The following is a 23,612-nucleotide window of genomic DNA, read 5'->3' on the forward strand; positions in this document are numbered from 1 at the left end:
GGTGTGGTGGCACATGCCTGTGGTCCCAGCTACTCGGGAGGTTGACATGAGAGGATCACCTGAGCCTGGGACGGTGGAGGCTGCAGTGAGCCGAGATTGTACCACTACATTGGACTTTCTAGCTTACTCACTAGAGCTATTCATTTTGTTTCTTATTCATATTTATAATGATTTCTACCATCATTTTTATATTATAAACTAATTGCCCTAAATCATAAATTTCAAAGGTCTTTCTTTGCAGCATATTCCTGGGTCCAATAGTTTCTTGTATGAAAATGTCTTAACTATCTTACATCCCACAAAAATCATCTTAAAGCTTGTTACCATATCAGTAATTCTATCAAAAGAAGTCCAAGTGTCTGTTCTGCTACCTCAGTTTGAGTGCCTACTTGACTGCACCTCGTTCTCCTTCCTCTCCATTGTGCTGCAGCCCTGCTCCTCAACCCCCCATTGCCAAAGGTTTCTTTCCCTCCTTGTTCCCACACATTTTTCATTCAGTCTCCCTAAGATTCCTACCCTTGAACCAACTCCCTTCACCTGGCAGGTCTTGTTTCTGCTCTGGGCTGGATCTGCCCTTTTCCTGATCTCTTTTTTTCTTACATCTTACCATAACTTATTCTCACAGCCTCACCCATCTGTTACCTCCACCTTGCTGCCTGCCCCTTTAGAAATGTCATCCTTCGTCCTTCCTTTTCCCTTCAATTGTCTCCTTTCTTTTCTATGTTCCATAATCAGCACTTCAGTCTCTATCTTAAACTAGTATAGGACCTGAATACAACATGACAAGGAAGGGTGGCTTCATGATGTACCTGAATTGTCCTAATTTAAAAATTACTTGAGTACTTTCTGTCTCTGAGGAAAAACACAAGCCCAGTCTACATAATGACTGCTTCTATAATGTTTCCTCATTAAGTAAAACAAAAAACTGAGTCAAAATTTCTTGGCTCAAGATTAATGGTTATCTGCAATAACATTTCTTAAAGTTTAAACTGATTGTTACAGTTTGCATAGGGTCACAGACATGAATTCCATTTAAAGTTTTTTAGTAAGAGTTCATCCTACCTGGGGACAATGGAGGAGAGAGGGGGTGGGAGCAAGAGACGGTGTCAGGGACAAAACAAATGGAAAAGAAAGCCAGAGTGCGAGAGTGGGAAATAACTCTTATTCTCCAACCTCATCGGGACACACCCTGAAGAGGTACAGGCAGAGTCTGCAATGCAGTAAATTACAACGAAGGTAATACATATTATGACTGATGGTTTCATTTTATTGGTTATTTTAATAATTAAAAGCTTTTATTATAATGACAGTTTGTAACAAATAAGCATTAAGATTTTTCATGATAAAACCCAAAACCTGCTTAGGTTCTTTTTAATCTCTATCATAGCAAGTACAATTGGAAAGTATTGAAATTGAGAAAATTGGTAATGTTCTGTAAGTGTGCTTTCATAATCTCCACTAAGACAATAACATGTAAAAACATTAGCTCTTCTAGCTCCATTATTACCTTAGTTAACAGACTTCAGAAAAGAAACTTGAAAAATGAAGTGTCTTACCTTGTGGAGATGTTCAAGGGCAAGCACAATCTCTCCAACATAAATCTGCACCTCGTGCTCTGTGAAACGCTCTCTTTGAGAAAGATGAGTAAAAAGTTCACCACCGTTTATATAATCTAAAAATGAAATACATTTTTCTTTCTTAAACATGTATTCATAAATGAAAAGCAGTGTTTCCTTTTAATCACTTTGGATTCACCATAAGGCACTGATTTTAATATACTGCTATATACAATTTAGCATACAGTATCATGTAGACAGATTTCTAGATTCAGATAGCAATACAGTTTCACAAAATAATGATTACCTTAAATATAATCAAATGAGTTTGCAAAGAGTATAGCCATTAAAACTATTACTAAAATCTGCATATATTTAAATATGTTTTCTCAAATACAGCATATCAGAAACCTCTGCCATCACCATATAATGCATACTTAACCTACTCTGGAGTACCAAAACATCAGCCACCGCAATAACCAAAACCAAAACAAAACACAAAGTCCCATCCTTTCATTTGTAATAATTGCCAGTCACCTGTAAACAGATTCCCTATTTTCCAGAATTGTCTACATGCACTTCCAAAAATCTATATTAGGTAATAGATACCCTTTTATTTAGCCCAATAGTATAAGTATTACAACTTGGTCAAATCAAAGATTCTAAAAGTAGAAGATTCCCATTTCCCTTTCAATTTTCTCTATTTATCCCAAGGGGGATAATGAAATAGGTGACCAAAAGGCTACATTAAGACATAAATAGAGGAGCTGGTTAATTTTTTAAAAAACCAAAATAGTTATGTTGATACATGGCTCTAATAAGATATTTCTTCATAAACGAAGAACTTATTTATCATTCATTATTTTAGGTAACTATACAAATTAATATTAGAAACTGCTCAAAATCCTATAGAATAAACTTTTTACCAAATAAGTGTTGCAAAAAAGCTTTAAATTATAGTTTCATCAGAAACCACTGAGCTGGGCGCAGTGGCTCATGCCTGTAATCCCAGCACTTTGGGAGGCCGAGGCGGCCGATCACGAGGTCAGGAGATCGAGACCATCCTGGCTAACATGGTGAAACCCCATCTCTACTAAAAATACAAAAATTAATCGGGCGTGGTGGCGGTTGCCTGTAGTCCCAGCTACTCGGGAGGCTGAGGCAGGAGAATGGCGTGAACCTGGGAGGCGGAAGTTGCAGTGAGCCGAGATCATGCCACTGCACTCCAGCCTGGGCGAAAGAGTGAGACTCCGTCTCAAAAAAAAACAACAAAAAACACAACAACAAAAGAAACCACTGATACATTAACACACAGTATTTGTGCATGAGAAACCACTGACAACTAGAAAAGTCACAAATGCAATTTAAAGCTTTTTCTCCTGAAAAATTTGAAAAGCATATATCCCAAGTATATTCACTTGTTGAGTTTACCACAATTTGATAAAAGAATGAAATTCTTCATAAACTCACAAATTTTTCTTTTACTTTGTCCATTTAACTTTAAATTCCAAAAAGCAGATACAACAGAATTAAAGAACTCTAATAGCTAGTTGTTTTGCAATGCATTTACAAACCACATGACAGCAAAAAGCATTTCCCTTCTCAGGCTTCTGTATTTTGCGAAGGAGTTTTAATTATACCTGAACACAAAGCTAATTATTAAAAAGGTGTAAAGGAACACAGCATTCCTGCAAACTAATAATGAACTTTTTTCCTACCTTAGTTATTTACTTAAAAACTCAATACTCATGTTTATACATAAACACTTTCCATAGTTAGTCATGACACAGAAAGAAGCACGCACCTATCAATTGACAAACTCCTACATAGCCTTGAATGTCCAATTCAATCATCTCATTTTCTATGGCCGCTCCAGCAGAGCTGATTACTTTCTTCTATGTTACCATTGTACTTACTTAAGACTTCCAGCACTGCAGTTATCTTGCTATACTGCAATTGTTTATTTGCATACTTTCTCTGCTAAAGTAAGGATTAATATATTCATCACTATTTAGTCATCATAGTGCCTGCATGCAGTAAGCACAAAATAGATATTTATGGTATTAACATTTGCACACAAATTCTTAATACTGGAATATATTATAAACAGGGTCTCTGAACAAAACCACTCTGAAACTTAAGAGACCAGTCTACTATTTAAAAAATCTAATGTACTCCTGTTTCAAATGCAACATGGCATAGTCAAAAGAAACAGGGCTTTGTAACTGATGGACCTGAACTAGACAATGGCTCCACAGCTGTCTTTCCTTAAGCAAATTAAGCCTCTCTGAGTTTCAGTTCTTTATCTATAAAACAGGAATAATAACTACTTATGAATTATTGTTACTTGGGACAAAGTGCTTTATTTTCCATTTACTGGGAGATTGTGAAAAACTAACTATAAATCTAAGGAGACCTAAAATATCAAATGACCTAATTCCTACTTTTGGGATGGATTGACTTGACAGCCCAAGGTAAAGACTTGGCATCATAAAATAAGTTATTTAATTTTGAGGGGGCAGTTATGGGTTGTATACTTTGTAAGTTGAACAGCAAACTCTATGAACTTGGGAATACATGGGTGATGCAGTGGTGAGCATAGCTGCCTTGAATCCACGAACATGGGGGATATCTTTCCATTTATTTAGGTCTTCTTTCATTCTTTCAACAATGTTTTGTAGTTTTCAGAGTGTATGTTTTTGTACTTCTTTTGTTAAATTTATTCTCAAATATTTTATTCCTGTTGATCCTAAAGTAAATGGTTTTAACTTCATTTTCAGATTGTTTATTCCAAATGTATAGAAATATAATTGATTTTTGTATGTTGATCTTACATACTGCAATTCTGCTGAACTTATATATTAGTTCGAGTAGTTTCTGAGTAGATTCCTTAGGACTTTCTATTTATAAGATGTCATCTTTAGATAAGAATTTTTCTTCTTCCTTTCCAATCTGAAGGCCTTTTGTTCCTTTTCTTGCGTACAATGTTGAATAAAGTGGGAAAGTGGATATTCTGTCCATGTTCCTGATATTCGGGGGAAAGCATTCAGTCTTTAACCATTAAGCATTATGTTGGCTCTTGGTTTTTCCACAGATGCCTTTATCAGGTTAAGAAGTTCACATCCATTCCTATTTTGTTGAGCGTTATCATGAAGGAGTTGAATTTCAGCAAATACTGTTTTTCTACATCTATTGGGAGGATCATATGCTTTGTGTTCTTTATTCTGCTGATATGATATATTAAATTGATTGACTTTTGGTTGGTAAACCAATCTTGCACTACTGGGACAGATTCCACCTGGCCATGGCATATAATTATCTTTGTTACTGGATTTGGTTTGATAGAATGTCATTGAGAATTTTGCATTTATATTCATAAGAGATAATGATCTGGGCCTGCCATGGTGTCTCATGCCTGTAATCCCAGCACTTTGGGAGGCTGAGGCAGGCAGATCACTTGAGGGCAGGAGTTTGAGACTAGCCTGGCCAACATGGTGAAACCCTGTCTCTACTAAAAATACAAAATTAGCCAGGCGTGGTGGTGCACACTTGTAATCCCAGCTACTCAGGAGGCTGAGGCAGGAGAATTGCTTGAACCGGGAGGCAGAGGTTGCAGTTGGCCGAGATCACTCCACTGAACTCCAGGCTGGGCCACAGAGAGAGTCAGTCTCAAAAAAAAAAAAAAAAAAAAAAAGAAGGAGAGAGAATGGTCTGTAGTCGATACCCCATACTTTCAATATAAACTTGTAGGAAGGCTGGGCGCTGTGGCTCACACCTGTAATCCCAGCACTTTGCGAGGCCAAGGCAGGCGGGTCACGAGGTCAGGAGATCAAGACCATCCTGGCTAACATGGTGAAACCCCTTCTCTACTAAAAATACAAAACAAAATTAGCCAGGCATGGTGGCAAGCGCCTGTAGTCTCAGCCACTCGGGAGGCTGAGGCAGGAGAATGGTGTGAACCTGGGAGGCGGAGCTTGCAGTGAGCCAAGACTGTGCCACTGCACTCCAGCCTGGGCGACAGTGAGACTCCATATCTCAACAATAAAAAAAACAAAAAACAAAAAATCTGTAGGAAAACCATGTCCTAAAAATTTTGAGGGCCCATCTAAAACTTTAATTTGGGAAGACTGTGTTAACTCACATGCACTACTATTAAAAAATGACTCATATGGTTTAATGATAGACTGGGCACCAGAGGGCTATTTAAAAAACAACTGCTCCTCTGGCAGAAGGGAATGTCTGGAGGCTACTTATTTTATTTCTTACTGGGAGGAAGAGGATCATCATCCTATTTTGCACAGAAGGTTCCACTCATTCTTTCCCTTAAAATGGGAAGATAAGGGCATTACCCCCAGAGGCCTTCTATGATATTCCCCATTCTGAGCCCAGAACACCCAGACCTTTGGAAATTGGCTATTGCCATGTCTGGACTGTGAGTATGGGAAGAGGAAACTTTTCTGTCTGTTGTCCCCACTACTGCCCCTTGCATCCATGATTCTGACCACCAGGATAAATCCCCTTTGAAACCTTTTCCTCTTTTTGATGCTGATCCCCCATTACGGGACTTCAAATGGCATTATGATAATTCTTCTCAACCCAGGTATGCCCCTCTACCTCTTTGGCATTCCTGGGCACCTTGGATTGCTTCTTTACAGCGGAGAACATCGGGCATTGCCACCGCCGCTCGTCTCCTTCAGTATCAATGTACATTCAAACATTATGCTTTGTTTACCTCCAACCTGACTCTTCCTATACAGAGTTGTGTTAAGCCTCCTTACATGCTATTAGTGGGAAATATCAAAATTTGGACAAACAATCAAACTGTCCAATGCATTACCTGTCATTTATACACTTGTGTTAACTCCCATTTTGACTCCAGGAAAAGTAAAATGTTGGTTCGAGTTCAAGAAGGAATCTGGATGTCGGTAACTTTACCCAGACCTTGGGAATCTTCCCCCTCAGTACATTTAATTAATGAAGTGTTACAATGAATTCTCAAAAGATCTAAGAGATTTGTTTTCACTTTAATCACTGTGATCATGGGCCTAACTACAGTCATTGCACTGGCCACCACTGCTGGAATGGCATTACATCAATCTATTCAAATGGCTCATTTTGTTAATGATTGGCAAGCCAATTCCACCAAAATGTGGAATTCTCAACAAGGCATTGATCAAAAATTAGCTAATCAAATTAATGATTTAAGACAGTCTATTATTTGGCTTGGGGATCGGCTAATGAGTCTCAAACATCGCATGCAAATGCAGTGCGATTGGAATACTTCTGATTTCTGTATCACACCATATTCCTACAACAAGACTGATCATTCATGGGAAATGGTCAAAGGACACCTTGTGGGTAGGGAAGATAATTTATCCTTGGACATAACTAAATTAAAGAAACAAATTTTTGAAGCCTCTCAAGCTCATTTATCCATTGTGCCTGGAGCTGAGGCATTAGATCAGGTGGCACAAAGTCTTTCTGGAATAAACCCCACGACTTGGATTAAGTCTATCGGGAGCTCCACTGTAGTAAATTTTGGAATTATGTTTCTCTGTTTAATCAGCTTGTTTTTAGTGTGCCCGACCAGTCAAAGAATCCTGCGTCAAAACCAAGAAAACGAACAAGCCTTCAGCACCATGGCACATTTATATAAAAAGAAAGGGAGAGACGTCGTGAGAAGTCAGGGACCCCGAATGGAGGGACCAGCTGGAGCCGCGGCAGAGGAACATAAATTGTGAAGATTTCATTTTAATATGGACATATATCAGTTCCCAAATAATACTTTTATAATTTCTTATGCCTGTCTTTACTTCAATCTCTGAACATAAATTGTGAAGATTTCATGGACATTTACCAGTTCCCAAATAATACTCTTATAATTTCTTATGCCTGTCTTACTTTAATCTCTTAATCCTGTTATCTTTGTAAGCTGAGGATGTACATCACCTCAGGACTACTATGATATTTGTGTTAACTGCACAAATTGATTGTAAAACATGTGTGTTTGAACAATATGAAATCAGTGCACCTTGAAAAAGAACAGAATAACAGCGATTTTCAAGGAACAAGGGAAGACAACTATAAGGTCTGACTGCCTGCAGGGTCGGGCAAAATAGAGCCATATTTTCTTCTTGCAAAGAGCCTATAAACGGACGTGCAAGTAGGGAAGATATCGCTAAATTCTTTTCCTAGCAAGGAATATTAGTAATTAATACCCTGGGGAAGGAATGCATTCCTGGGATGAGGTCTATAAATGGCCACTCTGGGAGTGTCTGTCTTATGCGGTTGAGATAAGGACTGAAATACGCCCTGGTCTCCTGCAGTACCCTCAGGCATACTAGGATTGGGAAACTCCACCCTGGTAAATTTGTGGTCAGACCGGTTCTCTGCTCTCAAACCCTGTTTTCTTTTGTTTAAAATGTTTATCAAGACAATACGTGCACAGCTGAACATAGACCCTTATCAGTAGTTCTGATTTTGCCCTTGTCCTGTTTCCTCAAAAGCATGTGATCTTTGTTCTCCTTTTTGCCCTTTGAAGCATGTGATCTTTGTGACCTACTCTCTTTTCTTACACCCCCTCCCCTTTTGAAATCCTTAATAAAACTTGCTGGCTTTAAGGCTCAGGTGGGCATCACGGTCCTACCGATATGTGATGTCACCCCCGGAGGCCCAGCTGTAAAATTCCTCTCTTTGCACTCTTTCTCTTTATTTCTCAGCCAGTCAACACTTATGGAAAATAGAAAGAACCTACGTTGAAATATTGGGGACAGGTTCCCCTGATATTCTTGTGATGTTTTTATCTGGAGTTGGTATTGGCATAATACTGGCCTCATAAGATAAGTTAGTGTTTCTTTCTCTTCTATGTTTTGGAAGAGTTTGTGAAGAACTGGTAATTCTTCTTTAAATGTTTGGTAACATTTACTAGTGAAGCCATCTGGGGCTGGGCTTTTCTTTATGTGTAGTTTTGTTTGTTTTTTGTTTCATTTTGTTTTGTTTGAGAGAAAGTCTCCCTCTGTCACCCAGACTGGAGTGCAGTGGCATGATCTCGGCTCCCTGAAACCTCTGCCTCCCGGGTTCAAGTGATTCTCCTGCCTCAGCATCCCAAGTAGCTGGGCTTACAGGCACCCATCACCACGCCCAGTTAATTTTTGTATTTTTAGTAGAGAGGAGGTTTCACCATGTTAGCCAGGCTGGTCTTGAACTCCTGACCTCAAGTGATCCAGAGCCTCAGCCTCCCCAAGTGCTGGGATTGCAGGCATGAGCCACTGCACCTGGCCTGTGGGTAGTGGTGGTGGTGGTAACAGTAGCAATAGTTCAATTTCTTTACTTGTCTATTCAGAAGTTGTATTTCTTGAGTAAGTTCTAGTAGTTTGTGTCTTTCTTGGAATGTCTTTATTTCATATAAGTTATCCAACATGAAATAACATAAATAACAAAACTGTATGTTGGTATACAGTTGTTCATGATGATCCTTTCTAATTCTGTAAGGTCAATAGTAATGTCCTTTCTTTCATTCTTGATTTTACCAATTTGAGTCTTCTTTTTTCCTGGTCAGTCTACCCAAGGTTTGTCAATTTGTTGATCGTCTCAAAAGAATAATCTTTTGGTTTCATTGATTTTCTCTTGTTTTCATATTCCATATTTGACTAATTTCTAATCTTTGTATGTCCCTCCTTTCTGGTTGCTTTCGGTTTAGTTTGCTCTTCTTTTTATGTATCTTAAGGTGGAAGACTGGGTTACTGATTTCAAATGTTTCTTGCTGTTTTGATTTCAGCGATTACAGCTATAAATTTCCCACCAAGCACTGCTTTAGCTTCATTCTGTAAGTTTTAGTATGTAGTGTCTTGTCTCTTATGAAAAAAAAATTTTTTTTTAAACCTCAAGACAAGGTCTCACTCTGACACTCAGGCTGCAGTGCAGTGGTGTGATCATAGCTTACTGCAGCTTCTAACTTCTGAGCTCAAGAGATTTTCCTGAGTAGCTAGGATTACAGGTGTGTGCCACCATGCCTGGTTAAAATTATTTTTTTGTGGAGACGGGGGTCTCACTTTGTTGCCCAGGCTGTCAAAAAGTATTTTTTGATTCCTCCTATTTCATCTTTGACACATTGGATATTTAGGAGTACATTGTTTCATATGGTTGTGAATACCCCAAATTTCTTTTTGTTATTGATTTCTTTTCTCATTCCATTGTGGAGAGGAAACATAATTTTTATGATTTTAATGTTTTAAAATTAATCAAGTTCTTTAAAAATGGGCTGGCATGTGATCTACCCTAGAGAATGTTCCATCTGTATATGTATCCTGCAATTACTATTTAGAGTTCCATAGATGTCTATTATGTCTAGGTGGTTTATTGTGTTGTTTGGGTCTTCTATTTTCTTGCTAAATCTTTTTGCATTATTGAGAATGGGATATTATTGCTGAATTGTCTATTTCTTCCTCCATTTCTTTCAGTTTTTGCTTTATGTATTTTGGATCTATGTTGTTAGGTACATCCACGTTAGGCTCTATGTTGTTAGGCCCTTGATCTCTGTGGGTTCTGCATCCACAAATTCAACGAACCATGGGTCAAAAATATTCAGAAATACAACAATACAACAATAGAAAATAATGCAAAGAAGAAAACCGTTTAACAACTATTTATATTACCATTTACATTGTATTAAGTATCAGAAGTAATACAGAGATGACAAAGTATACAGGGGGATGTATATAAGTTATATGCAAATATTATCCCGTTTAATATAACAAACTTGAACATCCGAAGTTTTTTTTTATTCGTAGGGTGTCCTGGAACCAATTCCCTGCAGATAATGAGGGATAATGATATATATTTACAATTGTTATATCTTCATGGATTGGCCTTTTTTTTTATCATTATGAAGTGTCCTTTTAAATCTCTACTAGCATTTAAAAATATCTGTTTTGTCTGATATCAGCATAATCACTCCAGCTTTCTTGTGGTTGCTGTTTCCATAGTTTATCTTTTTAATCATTTTTCCCTTTAATCTATTTGTATCTTTGATAGTATATCTTTTGTAAACAGCACATAGTGAGATCTCCCCCAGTCTGACAATCTCTGCCTTTTGATTAAAATGTTTAATCCATTCACATTTATTGTTATTAACATAATATCTGCAATTTTACTTTTTTGTTTTCTATATATCTCATATCTTTTTTGTTCCTCTAGTCTAGTCTTTCTTTACTCCTTTTTTGTTAACTGAATATTTTCTAGTGTAACATTTTAATTCCTTTAATACTTTCTCACCTTACTTTTTTTTTTTTTTTACTTAATTTCTTAGTGGTTGCTCTGCAACTTGCCATACAATATTAACTTATCATAACAGCTTTGGATTTATACCAACTTCTGGTTATATATACAAACATTAATTCTATGTATCTATATTCTCTTCCTGTTTTGTGCTATTATTGTAATATACAGTACAAATACATACGTTGAAAACCTAATAATACATTTCTATAACTTTACATAATTTTGTCTTTCAAAGAAGCTGAGACAAGATAGAAGGGCAAATACATACTTGTAGTTTGTTATATTAGCCTTCCTACTTACCGTTTTTCTGTTTTCTTTTTTCCCATTGAATTCGAGTTATAATCTGATTCCAACCCCCTACTTCTGTCCCCATCCCTGGTGTTTTGTTTCAGTGTTTTTTTGTTTTGTTTTGTTTTTTTGAGACAGAGTCTCACTCTGTCACCCACACTGAAGTACAGTGGTACAAACTCGGCTCACTGCAACTTCCACCTCCTGGGTTCAAGCGATTCTTGTGCCTCAGCCTTCTCAGTAGCTGGAATTACAGGTGCGCACCACCACGCCTGGTTAACTTTTGTATTTTTAGTAGAGACAGGGTTTTGCCATGTTGGCCAGGCTGCTCTCAAACTGCTGGCCTCTAGTGATCTGCCTCCCACGGCCTCCCAAAGTGCTGGGATTACCAACATGAGCCACTGCACCCAGACTGTTTTTCTAGTTATTTTTTCTTTATTTAATAAATTGGCTTGACTATTTTAGTAAAGTATTTTATCTGCAGTGTGAAGCCTCCAATGTTGCTCCTCAGAGAGCAGAGCCTTGGGCATTCGAACAATGGTTCTAGCAGGGCTCTCTTTGTACTTTCTTTCCCCGATCTGTTAGGCTGTCTGCCTCTTGCTGGTATTACACCCAGCTGTTAGGACCCACTAATTGCTGGCTGGTCGCTCTATTGTTTTCAATAATGCTCTGGAGCATAAATTACTCCATGGTCTAGTCCAATAAATTCAGGCCCATTTGCAGGAGTAGCTTTTGAGGACAGTGTTTAAAGTTTGTTCTGACCTCAGGAGGGACCCTTCTTAGTTGTCCGCATAGGACAGAGCTAAGCTTGTTGCTCTAATGGAGCTACTGGCTTCCTCTTCAATTGCTTACCACCATAATTTCCTTTGTTTTTGTTTTCCTTTTTCCAAAAGCACCCTTAGTTTTAGGTCAGGTGTGGTGACTCATGCATGAAATCTCAGCACTTGGAAAGGCCGAGGTAGGAGGATAGCTTGAGGCCAGGAGTTCGAGACAAACCCAGGCAACATAGCTAGACCTCATCTCTAGAAAAAAAATACAAATAAAAAATAAAAATAGCCAGGCATGTAGTTCCAGTTACTCAGGAGGCTGAGCCAGGAGGATCGCTTGAGCCCAGGAGGTCAAGGCTGCAGTGAACCATGACTGTGCTACTGCACTCCAGCCTGGGCAACAGAGCAAAACCCTGTCTCAAGATAATAATAATAATAATGAATAAAGAACTAGATGGGGCTATTTGAGTTCCTTTATATTTGCATAGGAATTTTACAGTCAGTTTGCCAATCTCTACAAAAAAGTCTGCTTGGATTTTTATTTGGACAATTTTGCATCCATAGTTCAACTTAGGAGAACTGACATTTTTTAAATATTGCGTTTTCCAACCCATAAATATGGTGTATCTCCAATAATCACTTTTCTTTCATTTCTCTTAGCAACGCATTATAATCTACAGAATAAGACTCCTACTTCTGGACTACATTTTGATCTCTGATTTTGCATATCCTTAGAAATGAATATTTTTATCTTTAGAAAGGAAGACTGATGCAGTAGTTAAGCACATCTTTGGTGTCAGAAAGTCCAAAAATCTTAGCTATACCTTTTATCAACTATGTGACTTTGAGCAAGATGTTTAATCTCTCTGAATCTAAATCTGTGTTTTAGAAGAATATATCTTCCTAAGGTTTGTTCATTTTATTCAACAGATATCTGAGCTCTTATTATGTATCAGCCACTCTTCTAGGCACTGCACACACAGCACTGAACAAAACAGACAAAAATCTCCAACCTAGTGAAGCTTGCATTCCAGTGAGGATCCTAGTGAAGCTTGCATTCCATTCAGGAAAAAAAATAAGTAAATTAGATATTATTAATAAGTTGGAAGGTCATGATTACTATGGAAAAAGTAGCATAGATACAAAGGTCTAGGGCAGAGATGAGGATTGTGTTTAAATAAGGATGGCTAGTACAGGCCTCAGCGAGGTGACTTTTGAGCAATGACTTTAAAAGGGCAAGAACATGAGCTGAGCACATATTTGAGGAAAGACTGTTCCAAGCAGAAGTAACATCCAGTACAAAGATCCTGAGGCAGAGCAGGCCTGGTGTATTTGAAGGTCATAAAGCAGATCAAGTGGCTAGAACAGAGTGAATGAGGGAAAAGCAGTAGGAGAGTCAAGGTCACAGAAGTAACTGAATTAGGGGGGTGGGACAGACTGTACAGGGCTTATGGACCTTTACTGGAGCTGTTGTGTACATCATCTACTGCACAACATATTGTCATCTATGTGAACAGTTGCCCTTGCAGCTGTGCAGCGCAGAGGCCCTGGCCATCATCTTTTACTGTGAATGAAATGGGAAGACTCTGCAGAGTTCTGAGTAGGATAGTAGTGTGATATGACTTTCATTTTAATAGAAGCAATGACTCTGGCTACTGTATTGAGAATAGAAAGGGTAGAAGTAGGGAGATCACTTGCAATAATAAATAAGGTAATAAGGCAAGAGATGACTGGCTAGGAGGAAGGTGACAACAGTAGTAGTGATAAGGACTCAGCATAACTGAGCAACTAAAGAGATGGAGTGGGTGTTACCTGAGATGAGTAAGGATGGGGGAAGAACAGTTTGGAAGGGGCTATCCAGAGTTCATTTTGGATATGAAGAATGAAGAGTGCCTGACTAATAGTACAAGCTAAATAAATGGTAGTCATCACCACCACCATCTTGTGGCCAGTTGTAGAGCATTAAGAGTAGCTTCCATGAACCATCGTGAAAGTGCTTCATGCTAATTCCTTGAAATTATGTCAACTGTTTGGGTATATGTAGGCCTACACACATTCTTCTGAGAAGAGAGAATCCACAGCTTTTGTGAGATTTGCCAAGGAGTTGTTAGCCAAAAATTTAAGGAACATCACCTTAAAGACAGCATTATAAATCTGAATGGAAAGGTTCCTATCAAGTTTATTTACAAACAAACCAGCAAGTACTGACAGCACATGGGAAACCTCTGAGAACAGGTGCCATAGCTCTGCCCTGAGAGCCCACACCACCAACTTGATCACGCCCAGCATGCCCACCAGTGCCACACTCCCTCTCAGCGTTTGGATTAGTTCTCCCTGAATTTTACCCCTGCTTGGCATAACTATCCTAGAGATTCTTTGTATTCACATTTGGACCAGTGGGGTTCAGAGCTTAAGAAAAGTGAGACGGAGCAAGGGATTTTCATTTCAACAAGAGCTCTGACTACCGAGAATGTGCTAAAACTGCATTTCTGATGTCTTTACGCCTCTTTGTTTATCAAGAGATCTATCAACTCTGTTAGGATAGGGCTCAGGCTTGTCCCTGAAAGTAAAAACAACTTAGCCAGGCAGCGAAACGACAAAATATGTAAGACTATCAGGGATATCATTAAATTTGAGTTGAATTTTCAAATTGTTATTCTCTCAAAAGGAATGTGGCGGATTCTGGGCTAGAGTTAGCAGTGGCATCAAAGTGGTCAGTGATATCATGACCACCCAGATCCTCACTGACATCTGAAAGGAGGAGTCTTCTCAGCTTTATAGCCTAAGGAAAACCTCCAGACCTTTTAGATCCCCAGCCCCTTTTCAACTGGGCATAAATTACATTTCCTCATATAAAATACATATTAAACAGCTCGGGTAGAATAAAGCACTTGAAAACTGTCTACTGCTAGAATTTACGGTCCAATCTACCTGGTGGACTCTTGATCCATGCCAGCTTATCTACCCTGAATAACTTTTCTGCCAAAATTATGATCCATTAGATTTCTGAAAATTCCTTCTCAAGTCTCTGCCATTTCTTCCACAAAAAATTGTAAGCTTGAGCATTCTTGAATTTTTAAAGCCAATATTGTTTTTCTTCCCTTTATTATAAGAAAACTATCAGAAGATAAATTGAGATTGCTCAATTTTTATTGATACTCCTTCAGCTTTTTGCCTCTGTGGACAAACAATGAAAATGGGCTAAGTGGTACTATTCATATACACTCCTGGCTACTGACGTTTGCACGGAAGTAGCGTAATAACCACATAGGCAGGGGAAGTGGGAAAGGGCTCCCGACAGACAAGAATCCAGATGTAAAACAATGACTTGGGTGGCCCTTCTTAAAAATTTGTATCTGAACACAGCCCACTGCTTCTGAGACCAGACAAAGAATAACAATAGCAACTATAGATTTTAGGCCCTTCTTTCATGCCTGTTCTAGTTAGATATGATGAATCTGATCCCAATAAATAATGCCATGAAGTAGGTACTATTAAAATAATCATATAATCCCCAGAGAAAATAGGAATCTCCAGAGAAAAGTAAAACTGAGAGTGGTTAAGTAAATTTTCCAGAGTTGTACATCTTATGAAGGGGGAGAGTAAGGGTGATGAACGTGTCTGACTCTGAAGACAGTGGGTTTAGACGTTGTCTTAGAGCTGCTCTTTTCCCCTCTTCAACTTGGTTTTCCCACTGGTTATGAAGAGCAGCCTCATCAGGCAGTCGGACTTGATAATTTTTCTCAGAAATATTGCCTTAAGATCAACTATTCTTTGGAAGACAGCTTCCAAGTATTTAAATGACTTAGAACCAATAATTCTATATATCTTACCATATAATTTTGCTGTCTTACATGCTTTTTCCGGTTAAATTTTGGAGGGCTTGTCTGAATGTCACAATAATCAAAAGTAGACATTCTATGTCTACTGAGATTTTTTTTTAATGGCTACAGTAAACAATCAGTTTAAATCTTTTTTTAGACTGCCAAGCTAAAATTATCGCTCATAGATTTTATGGCACAGAACTTAAGTACAGCAATTTACATCTTGTAGTAGTGAACCCTGGGCTGTTTTCTCGAAAAAAGTACTGTACCTTGAATGGAGGAATATCTACAACCTTGCAAAAAGTTCCTTAATTTTTCCTAAGAGGTTATCACTTAACCCACCTGGCTGTTAAGGCAGAGGATCTGAATTTGGCAACATAGAAGAGCTACATTCATGGTTCTTGCCAGAGATTAGAACCTCAAAGTATCTGCAGACCAAATATCATTAAATGTTCAGTTGTTAGAAATAATACATACAAAGGACAATGCATATGATCAATACATCTCTCTTGATATGCTATATTATGACTTTGGACCAAGAGCAGCAGAAAGCTATAAACACAAATTACACTGTTTTGGAAAAATTATACTCTCCCCTTGTGTTCCACAGGCTTACATTATGAAGCCTGAAGAGTGGCATGAAACTTCTTATTATCGTTAGTCTAGGAAGAACATAGTGGTTCCTAAATGAAGCCCTATTAAAGAATTTTTTCCTAAGGGTTTTTTTTACAAAAAACTTATTTTGGCACAATTTTTTTTTGGAGACAGGGTCTCACTCTCTTGCCCAGGCTGGAGTGCAGTGGCACTATCACGGCTCACTGCAGCCTTGACTTCCTGGGCTCAAATGATCCTCCTGCCTCAGCCTCCCAAGTAGCTGGGACTATAGGTGCAAAATTTTGTACTTTTAGTAGAGACGGGTTTCACCATGTTAGCCTGGCTGGTCTCGAACTCCTGACCTCAGGTGATCTGCCCTCCTTGGCCTCCCAAAGTGCTGGGATTACAGGAGTGAGCCACCATGCCCGGCCTAGATTTTTTTTTGAGATAGGGTCTCGCTCTGTTGCCCAGGCTGGAGTGCAGTATGAACCCTGGGCGGTTTTCTCGAAAAAAGTACTATACCTTTAATGTAGTATAAATTTTTGGCACGATTCCAAAATTGTAAGAACAATACAAAGAATCCCTATATGCTCACTATGAAAATTCACTAATTGTTTACATTTTGTTTCATTTGCTTTAGCATTCTTTCTGTTTTCATATATGTGCATTTTTCCTGAACCAGTTGAGAATACATTGGAGATATCATGCTCCTCTATTCCTAAACATTTCAGTGTACATTTCCTAAGAACAAGGACATTCCTGCATATAACCACAGTATAATTGTAAATATCAGAGCCACTAACCACGATAAAAATACCATTTCCTAGTCTGAACTCCCTATTCAAATTTTGCCATTTACCCCAATAATGCTCTTTGTGGCTACTTTTTTCCGGTCCAGTTTCTAGTTCAAGTTCACACAATGCATTAGAAATCACATCTCTTTAGTCTGGAATCCATGGTCTGTCTTTCTTGATATCTTTGAAGAGGACAGACCTGATATTTTGTGGACTAACTGTGAATCTGGGTTTTATCTTTTGTTTTCTCATGATGCAGGTTATGCATTCTTGGAAGGAATAGCAATAAAATGATGTTACCCTCACTACGACATCTCAGGAAGCATGGATGTTAGTTTACCCAACATTGGTGTTAACTTTGATCACATCATTAATGTGGAGTCACTAAAGTGCAGTTTGCTACGTTTCTCCACTATGAAGTTACTATGTTTCCCTTTATAATTAACTGGTAAATTGTAGGGAGAGGAATTGAGACTATGTAAAAATCTCCTCCTCTTCATGTCACCCACTCATTTTAGCATCAAGTGATGATTTTCCAACTCCATCATTCCTCTATGTTAGTTGGCATTCTCCCATAAGGAAGAGCTTTCCCTTCGCCCCCAATGTATTGCACTTTCTTACTTTCTAGCATAACAAGATGTTCTAGTTTCATCTTGTACTTTTCAAGGCTTTATTTTAATATCACCACCACTCATGGATCACTATCTGCCAGGGGCGATATGACACACTTTACATAGATCATTCCATTTAAGCCAATCAACTCCAGGTAAATGGGATAGCAGAGTATCAGAGAGATTAGGCGACTTGCCTAGGATCCTGCAGCTAGGATATATTGAAATCCAGAAACCCAGAGTTGAGCCAAGTTAGTACTTAAGTAAAATAGAGAAAAATACATGTTCACCGAGGGGTAGGTTATTTGGCTTGGCTGGTGCACAGGTATCAGAGCACAGTAGTGGGAGACTGGGAGGGAAAGACAAGCTGAGGCTGGGGTCAGATTGTTCTGAGAGCCTTACAAGGGACTTTAGAATATATCCTCTTCAAGTAAATGGAAGTCACTGAGAGATGTCAAGCAGTGGAATGACCCAATCATGGCTATGTTGTAAGAAGACTAATTAAATATTAATGCAAAAAATGGACTGGAAAGGATTGAAAGGGGTCAAAAAATAGACATTAGCACTATTTCTAATTTTCTGATAACAAAAATAATGCTGCTTCTCCTGATAAAACAAAGAAGGCAACACATGTGGCTAAGCTGTGTACAGCAATCAAGTCGCATGGCTCCTCCACATACCGGCTATGAAGCCTTGGGCGCCTTTTTTTATTCCCTGGGCCTCAGATACCTCATCTATAAAACAAAGATGATAATCTATTTCTCCAAGGGTTGCTTTCAAAGACCGAAAAAAATAACATATAAAAAAATGCCAAGAGTAGTGTCTGATAACAAATAAGTACTACAAAACATAAATATTACAATAAAAATATTTGCCACCTTTATCTAAAATGCTTTTTGACTGTGAGCACAGAAGTGTAGGATTTTCTGGCCTACAGACAACCTTAGCTTGTACTGACATTCTCATTCTAATAATAGTGCCACAAGAAACAACCTTGTACATATTTTTTATCTACTTAGGCAGGCGTAAATTGGTAGGATGGATTCCTAAAATCTGATTGCTGAGGCTGCACGTGGTGGCTCACACCTGTAATCACAGCACTTTGGGAGACTGAGATGGGAGGATCACTTGAGCCCAGGAGTTCGCAACCAGCCTGGGCAACATAGTGAGGCTCTGACTCTGCAAAATACAAAAAAAACTAGCCAGGAGTGGTGGTGTGCACCTATAGTCCCAGCTACTTGGGAGGCTGAGGCAGGAAGATCATTTGAGCCCAGGAAGTCAAGGCTGCAGTGGGTCATGATAGTGCCACTGCACTCCAGCCTGGGCAAGAAAGTGAGACCCTGTCTCAAAAAAAAAAGACCCCCAAAAAACCACAACAAACAAACAAACAAACTTGGATTGGCAAGTCACAACAAACACACATATTAAATTTTGATAACTGTTGCCAATTTTTGGTAAGTACCTCCACAAAAAGGCTGAAGCCATTTATATCACCCACCAACAGTGAGTAAATACCTCTTAAAAAGTTCTCGTATCGGCCGGGCACTGTGGCTCACGCCTGTAATCCCAGCACTTTGTAAGGCGGGCAGATCACGAGGTCAGGTCGAGACCAGCCTGGCCAACATGGTGAAACCCAGTCTCTACTACAAACACAAAAATTAGCTGGGTGTGGTGACGGGCACCTGTAATCCCAGGTACTCGGGGGGCTGAGGCTTGAACCCGGGAGGCGGAGATTGCAGTGAGCCGAGATCACACCATGGCACTACAGCCTGAGCGACAGAGCGAGACTCTGTCTCAAAAAAAAAAAAAGAGTTCTCATATCAAATACCTTAAATTTTTGCCAATCTGATATGCATTTCCAAGATACAGAGGATTTTAAGGTGCAGAAGAAAGGAGAAAGGAAGAAAACTTGAGAGCTTGCAGCAACTGGACCTGATCATCTCAGACAGAGAGGAAGACAGTAATGGGACTGTGGGTTTGAGAAGTAATAAGAGGCTGGGAAAGTTCACATGCAGTTCACGAGAGAGGGGTAAAATGCTTGCTAACCTGTGAAGCTCTGCTGAGACTGACAGCATGAGTTTCATGCCAGACCCAGGTGACACATTTTGTTGACACACGAGGAAAGCTTAGCAATCTAGTATTGGGAAGACAAGTTCAGAGAGTAATCAAAGTGACTGCAATGTCAGGCAAGGAGGAAGGTGAAGAGGGCAAGCAATGCCAGTGTGCCAGCCAAGGCAGATTCCAGGTTAGTAAGGGCACAGATGGAACCCAAAGGAAGTAGGAGAATAGGAAAGGCTCAAAAGAAGGCAGGGCACAGAGGGGATTTAAAAAATGCTCAGGGAGTATGAGAAAGGAAAATGATGGAAGATTTGGTTAAAGACTTTGAGGTCTTAGAGGTGCAACTGGTTTGACTGATAAGGCCTAATGTGCAGCTATACTTGTAAATGAAGCAAAAGAAGTGAAAGAGGTTTGGCATGGTATTGAACTGGTTATCAATACTGGTACTAAATTTGTAGAAAGTGATGGGACGAAACTGGAGGAAAGGGAAACTAAGTCTGATGAATGTCACTGGAAACGCAGATATGTGTCCTGGGAGTCAATCAGCTACAGAACTGAGGGAAGTGGCTTAGAAAAGCTCTTTGAAAAACAAGACTCTGTTGAGAAATGATTTTTTAAAATGATGTTTAACTATCATCATGTTGTTGAGTACAGGAAGGTGGTCTTCTGTGACAGGGGCTGCTAGAGAAGCAACATCCTCCAAAAACAGAAGGTTTTACTTTAGGGGAAAGGATAAATAAAGCATTTCAGGAGTTTATGCACACAGTTACTCATAGAATACTAACCCTTTCTGTTAGTAGAGGAAGATGAAGAGATGTTTGAGTAGGGGGAAGAACACAAAATTCCTAAGACATAAAAAATATCTCCAAAGCTTCTAAAATAGTAGGCACATACAAAATTAAGCTTTAGAGAGTACAGTGTACCAACGGAGTCATACCTCTTTATTTACATATTGTACATTTTATTCTAAAAGCTAATTTACATGTATTCTGCCAGAAAGTCAAGTTGGGATCTGGCACCAAAGAGGTAGACTAAAGTCCAAGGACAATTTTCTCTCTGCCAGGCACAGGGTCTAGCCCTATCAAATACAAGGCACTAATACTAGTTGCAAGGAATAAATAAACATGAAATATTGCAGTAACTAACTGCCGTAGCCACATGAATATTAAGGTAGATTCTTCACCTCAAGTTTCAGCATTGATAAAGAGTAGAAAGAAACAGAAAAGGAGAGAAAGCAAAAGGGAACTGGTAATAATAGTAAGAACATCTTTCTTGATGGCCATGTCTCAAGTTCTGAGCTCTTCCAAGAGATAAATTCAGGATAAGTCTTCAGACTTATTCTGTTTACAACTGAAGAACAAAAGAAAACTATCAATAGTCCGTCTTTATGACAATAATTAAAAATAAATAGGTAGAGCTAACTTTAATAGATGTTCTCAGAAGCTGTCAGGCAAATTTCATTAATGTGACTCTTCCAAAAAACATTTATCATCCCATTGAAATTGACTTACAGTCCATACAATGGAATACCTTATATGATCCTTGTGCCAATGATTTGTTTCTTGATTAAAAGAAATTTGTCATGTAAATGATTATATCTTAATTCCTTTGTATTTCTTAAATGGTCTTCTTTATATGTAGGATGACTAATATTCTTTAACTGCAAAATATTATTATAAATAATTCTAACTTCCACATAAGATTGTCATGAGTATTAAATGAGCTACTGAGGATTATGAGCCACGCATACAGTAGGCATTTGTTAAATAATAACTAATAGCTCCTATTATTATTTACAGGCATCAATTACAATTTATAGACTTGAAAAATACTGTCAAGCTTAATTATAATGACTTAAATATAAAAATCAAATTTATTGTGTCCTGACTTACAAACTCAATGTGGTCATAATTTTAAGACTTATGAATGTTTAACATGTATTTCCATAAAGTACTACCAGGGTCTAATCACTTAGTATTAAGCTAAAGAGAGATTTTCTTATATAACTGATATTTCAGTGCAATCCTAAGTTTTAAAATTGCAGAGATATCTGGTTTTTATTCAAGTGCAATTAACTTGCTTTTAAAGATTTTTATGTTCTGGTATTTGGAATGCCAGATGAAGCACTCTGATACTGTGTCTCTAAGAAGCATAAAAATAACACAGAAATCACACAAATAATGTGAAAATTCAAAAACATAAAATTTCTCCCATTTTAAAACACACTACCATCCTCCCTAAATCCCACGTGTCCCATCTTGTCTTTCTTCTTTATTTTACTGCCAAACTTCTTTAAAGCGTGGTCTACATGGCTGATGCTCCTTACCCACTGTTCCCTTCACATTGCTGCTATAGGAAGTTACCACAGACTTAGTGGCATAAACACCATGAATTTATTATTTTATAATTTTGTACATTTGAAGTCTGACATGGACATCACTGGACTAAAATCAAGGTGTCAGCAGGACTGCGTTTCTTCTGGGGCTCCAGGGAAAAATCTGTTTCCTGGCCTTTTCTAGCTTCTAGATACAGGCCACCCACATTCCTTGGCTTCTGGCCCCTTCCCTCATCCTAAAAGGCAGCTATGGCAGCTGAGTCACTTCTCACATCACATCACCTGACCTTCTCTGTAGACACATCTCCCTCTCACCCTCCTCTCTCCTCCCTCCCTCCCTCCCTCTTCCTATTGTGTAAGGACCCTTGTGGTTACATTGGCCCCACCCAGATAATTCAGAATCCACCCAGATAATTCAGAATAATCTCTCGATTTTAGGGTCAGCTGATTAGTGGTCTTAATTTCATCTGTAATCTTAATTCTTCTTTACCATGTAGCTCAACAAACTGACAGGTCCTGGGGGATTAGAATGTGGGCATCTCTGGGAGGCCATTATTCTGTCTACTACAGCCTCTATTCATTCCTTAACATACTACAGTACAACTTCCACCTCCATGATAACACCATAACCTAAAGCTAAAAATAACCTCTTGTTACTAGAGTCAATGAATACTTTTCAGTCCTCATATTACTTAACTTTATGCCCTTTGCAAAGGGCAAAAAGGAAAAGAGTGTTTCAAAGGCAGCAAAGTAGCACAAAAACTGCCTCTATGGATCAGCCCAAATTGAGCCCCTCAAAAATGGTTATGTTAACCCACTGAATTTTGGGTTAGTTATGCAGAAAAAGACAACTGATATATTAGCAACTTGTAGATCATGCTTATAACTTAGTGTCTTGTTCAAGATCACACAGTTAATAACCAAAACAATCTTTTTATTTTAGCAGAATAATAGCCCTTTAATTTAGGTCACACATCTTTCATATTAGGAAAACAATTTATATTTCATTTCAATGACACATAATTTATGCAGATATTTAACAGTAGCAAGTAGATTTCACTTTGTTATTACGAAATAATATTTCCTTCTTGGATTCAGAATAGCAAGCCGTGTGTGTGTTATGTGTGTTTGTATGTATATGGAAAGGCAGGTAGAGAATGGAGGAGAGAAAAATAGCCTTTAAACCAGTAAATTTGTTTCTTAAAACAGTAAATTAATTCTGAGAATTTGAACTGAAGATCTCTACAAAATTTCCAACATTCTTAAGCAACTCATATCATTCTGACAATTAATACCTTATGGGATTAACGTTAGGGTAAAACAGCACGTGCTCTCAATCAAAATTCTGACTTTCTAAGTACATACTGTTGCACAGTTTCAGGCTGCTCGTCTTTGCACATCTGATTTGACTTAATGTTGAACCCAGAAATCTCTCCATTGTTCTGCAGTTCATACACTTTTATTAGCAGATGGAGAAAGTGAAATTCACAGAGACATTGGGTTACA

The 23,612-nt window shown here is 38.4% G+C and overlaps 1 protein-coding gene across 5 annotated transcripts in view; it reads right to left on the reverse strand.

Moving 5' to 3' along the window:
* RPS6KA5 (ribosomal protein S6 kinase A5) overlaps positions 1–23,612 on the reverse strand; it is a 199,183-nt gene that overhangs the window by 78,695 nt on the left and 96,876 nt on the right. For 4 of the 5 annotated variants that reach the window (XM_054447530.2, XM_054447531.2, XM_054447534.2 and 1 more), the window contains exon 4: positions 1,557–1,672. In XM_054447530.2, coding sequence (XP_054303505.1) covers positions 1,557–1,672 — 116 coding nt within the window. Of the gene's footprint in view, positions 1–1,556; positions 1,673–3,360; positions 3,537–23,612 lie in introns of those variants that run through there. The other variant, XM_063651997.1, reaches the window with a different exon arrangement.

This window comes from Pongo pygmaeus, chromosome 15 (genome assembly GCF_028885625.2).
Source record: "Pongo pygmaeus isolate AG05252 chromosome 15, NHGRI_mPonPyg2-v2.0_pri, whole genome shotgun sequence".
NCBI lineage: Eukaryota > Metazoa > Chordata > Mammalia > Primates > Hominidae > Pongo > Pongo pygmaeus.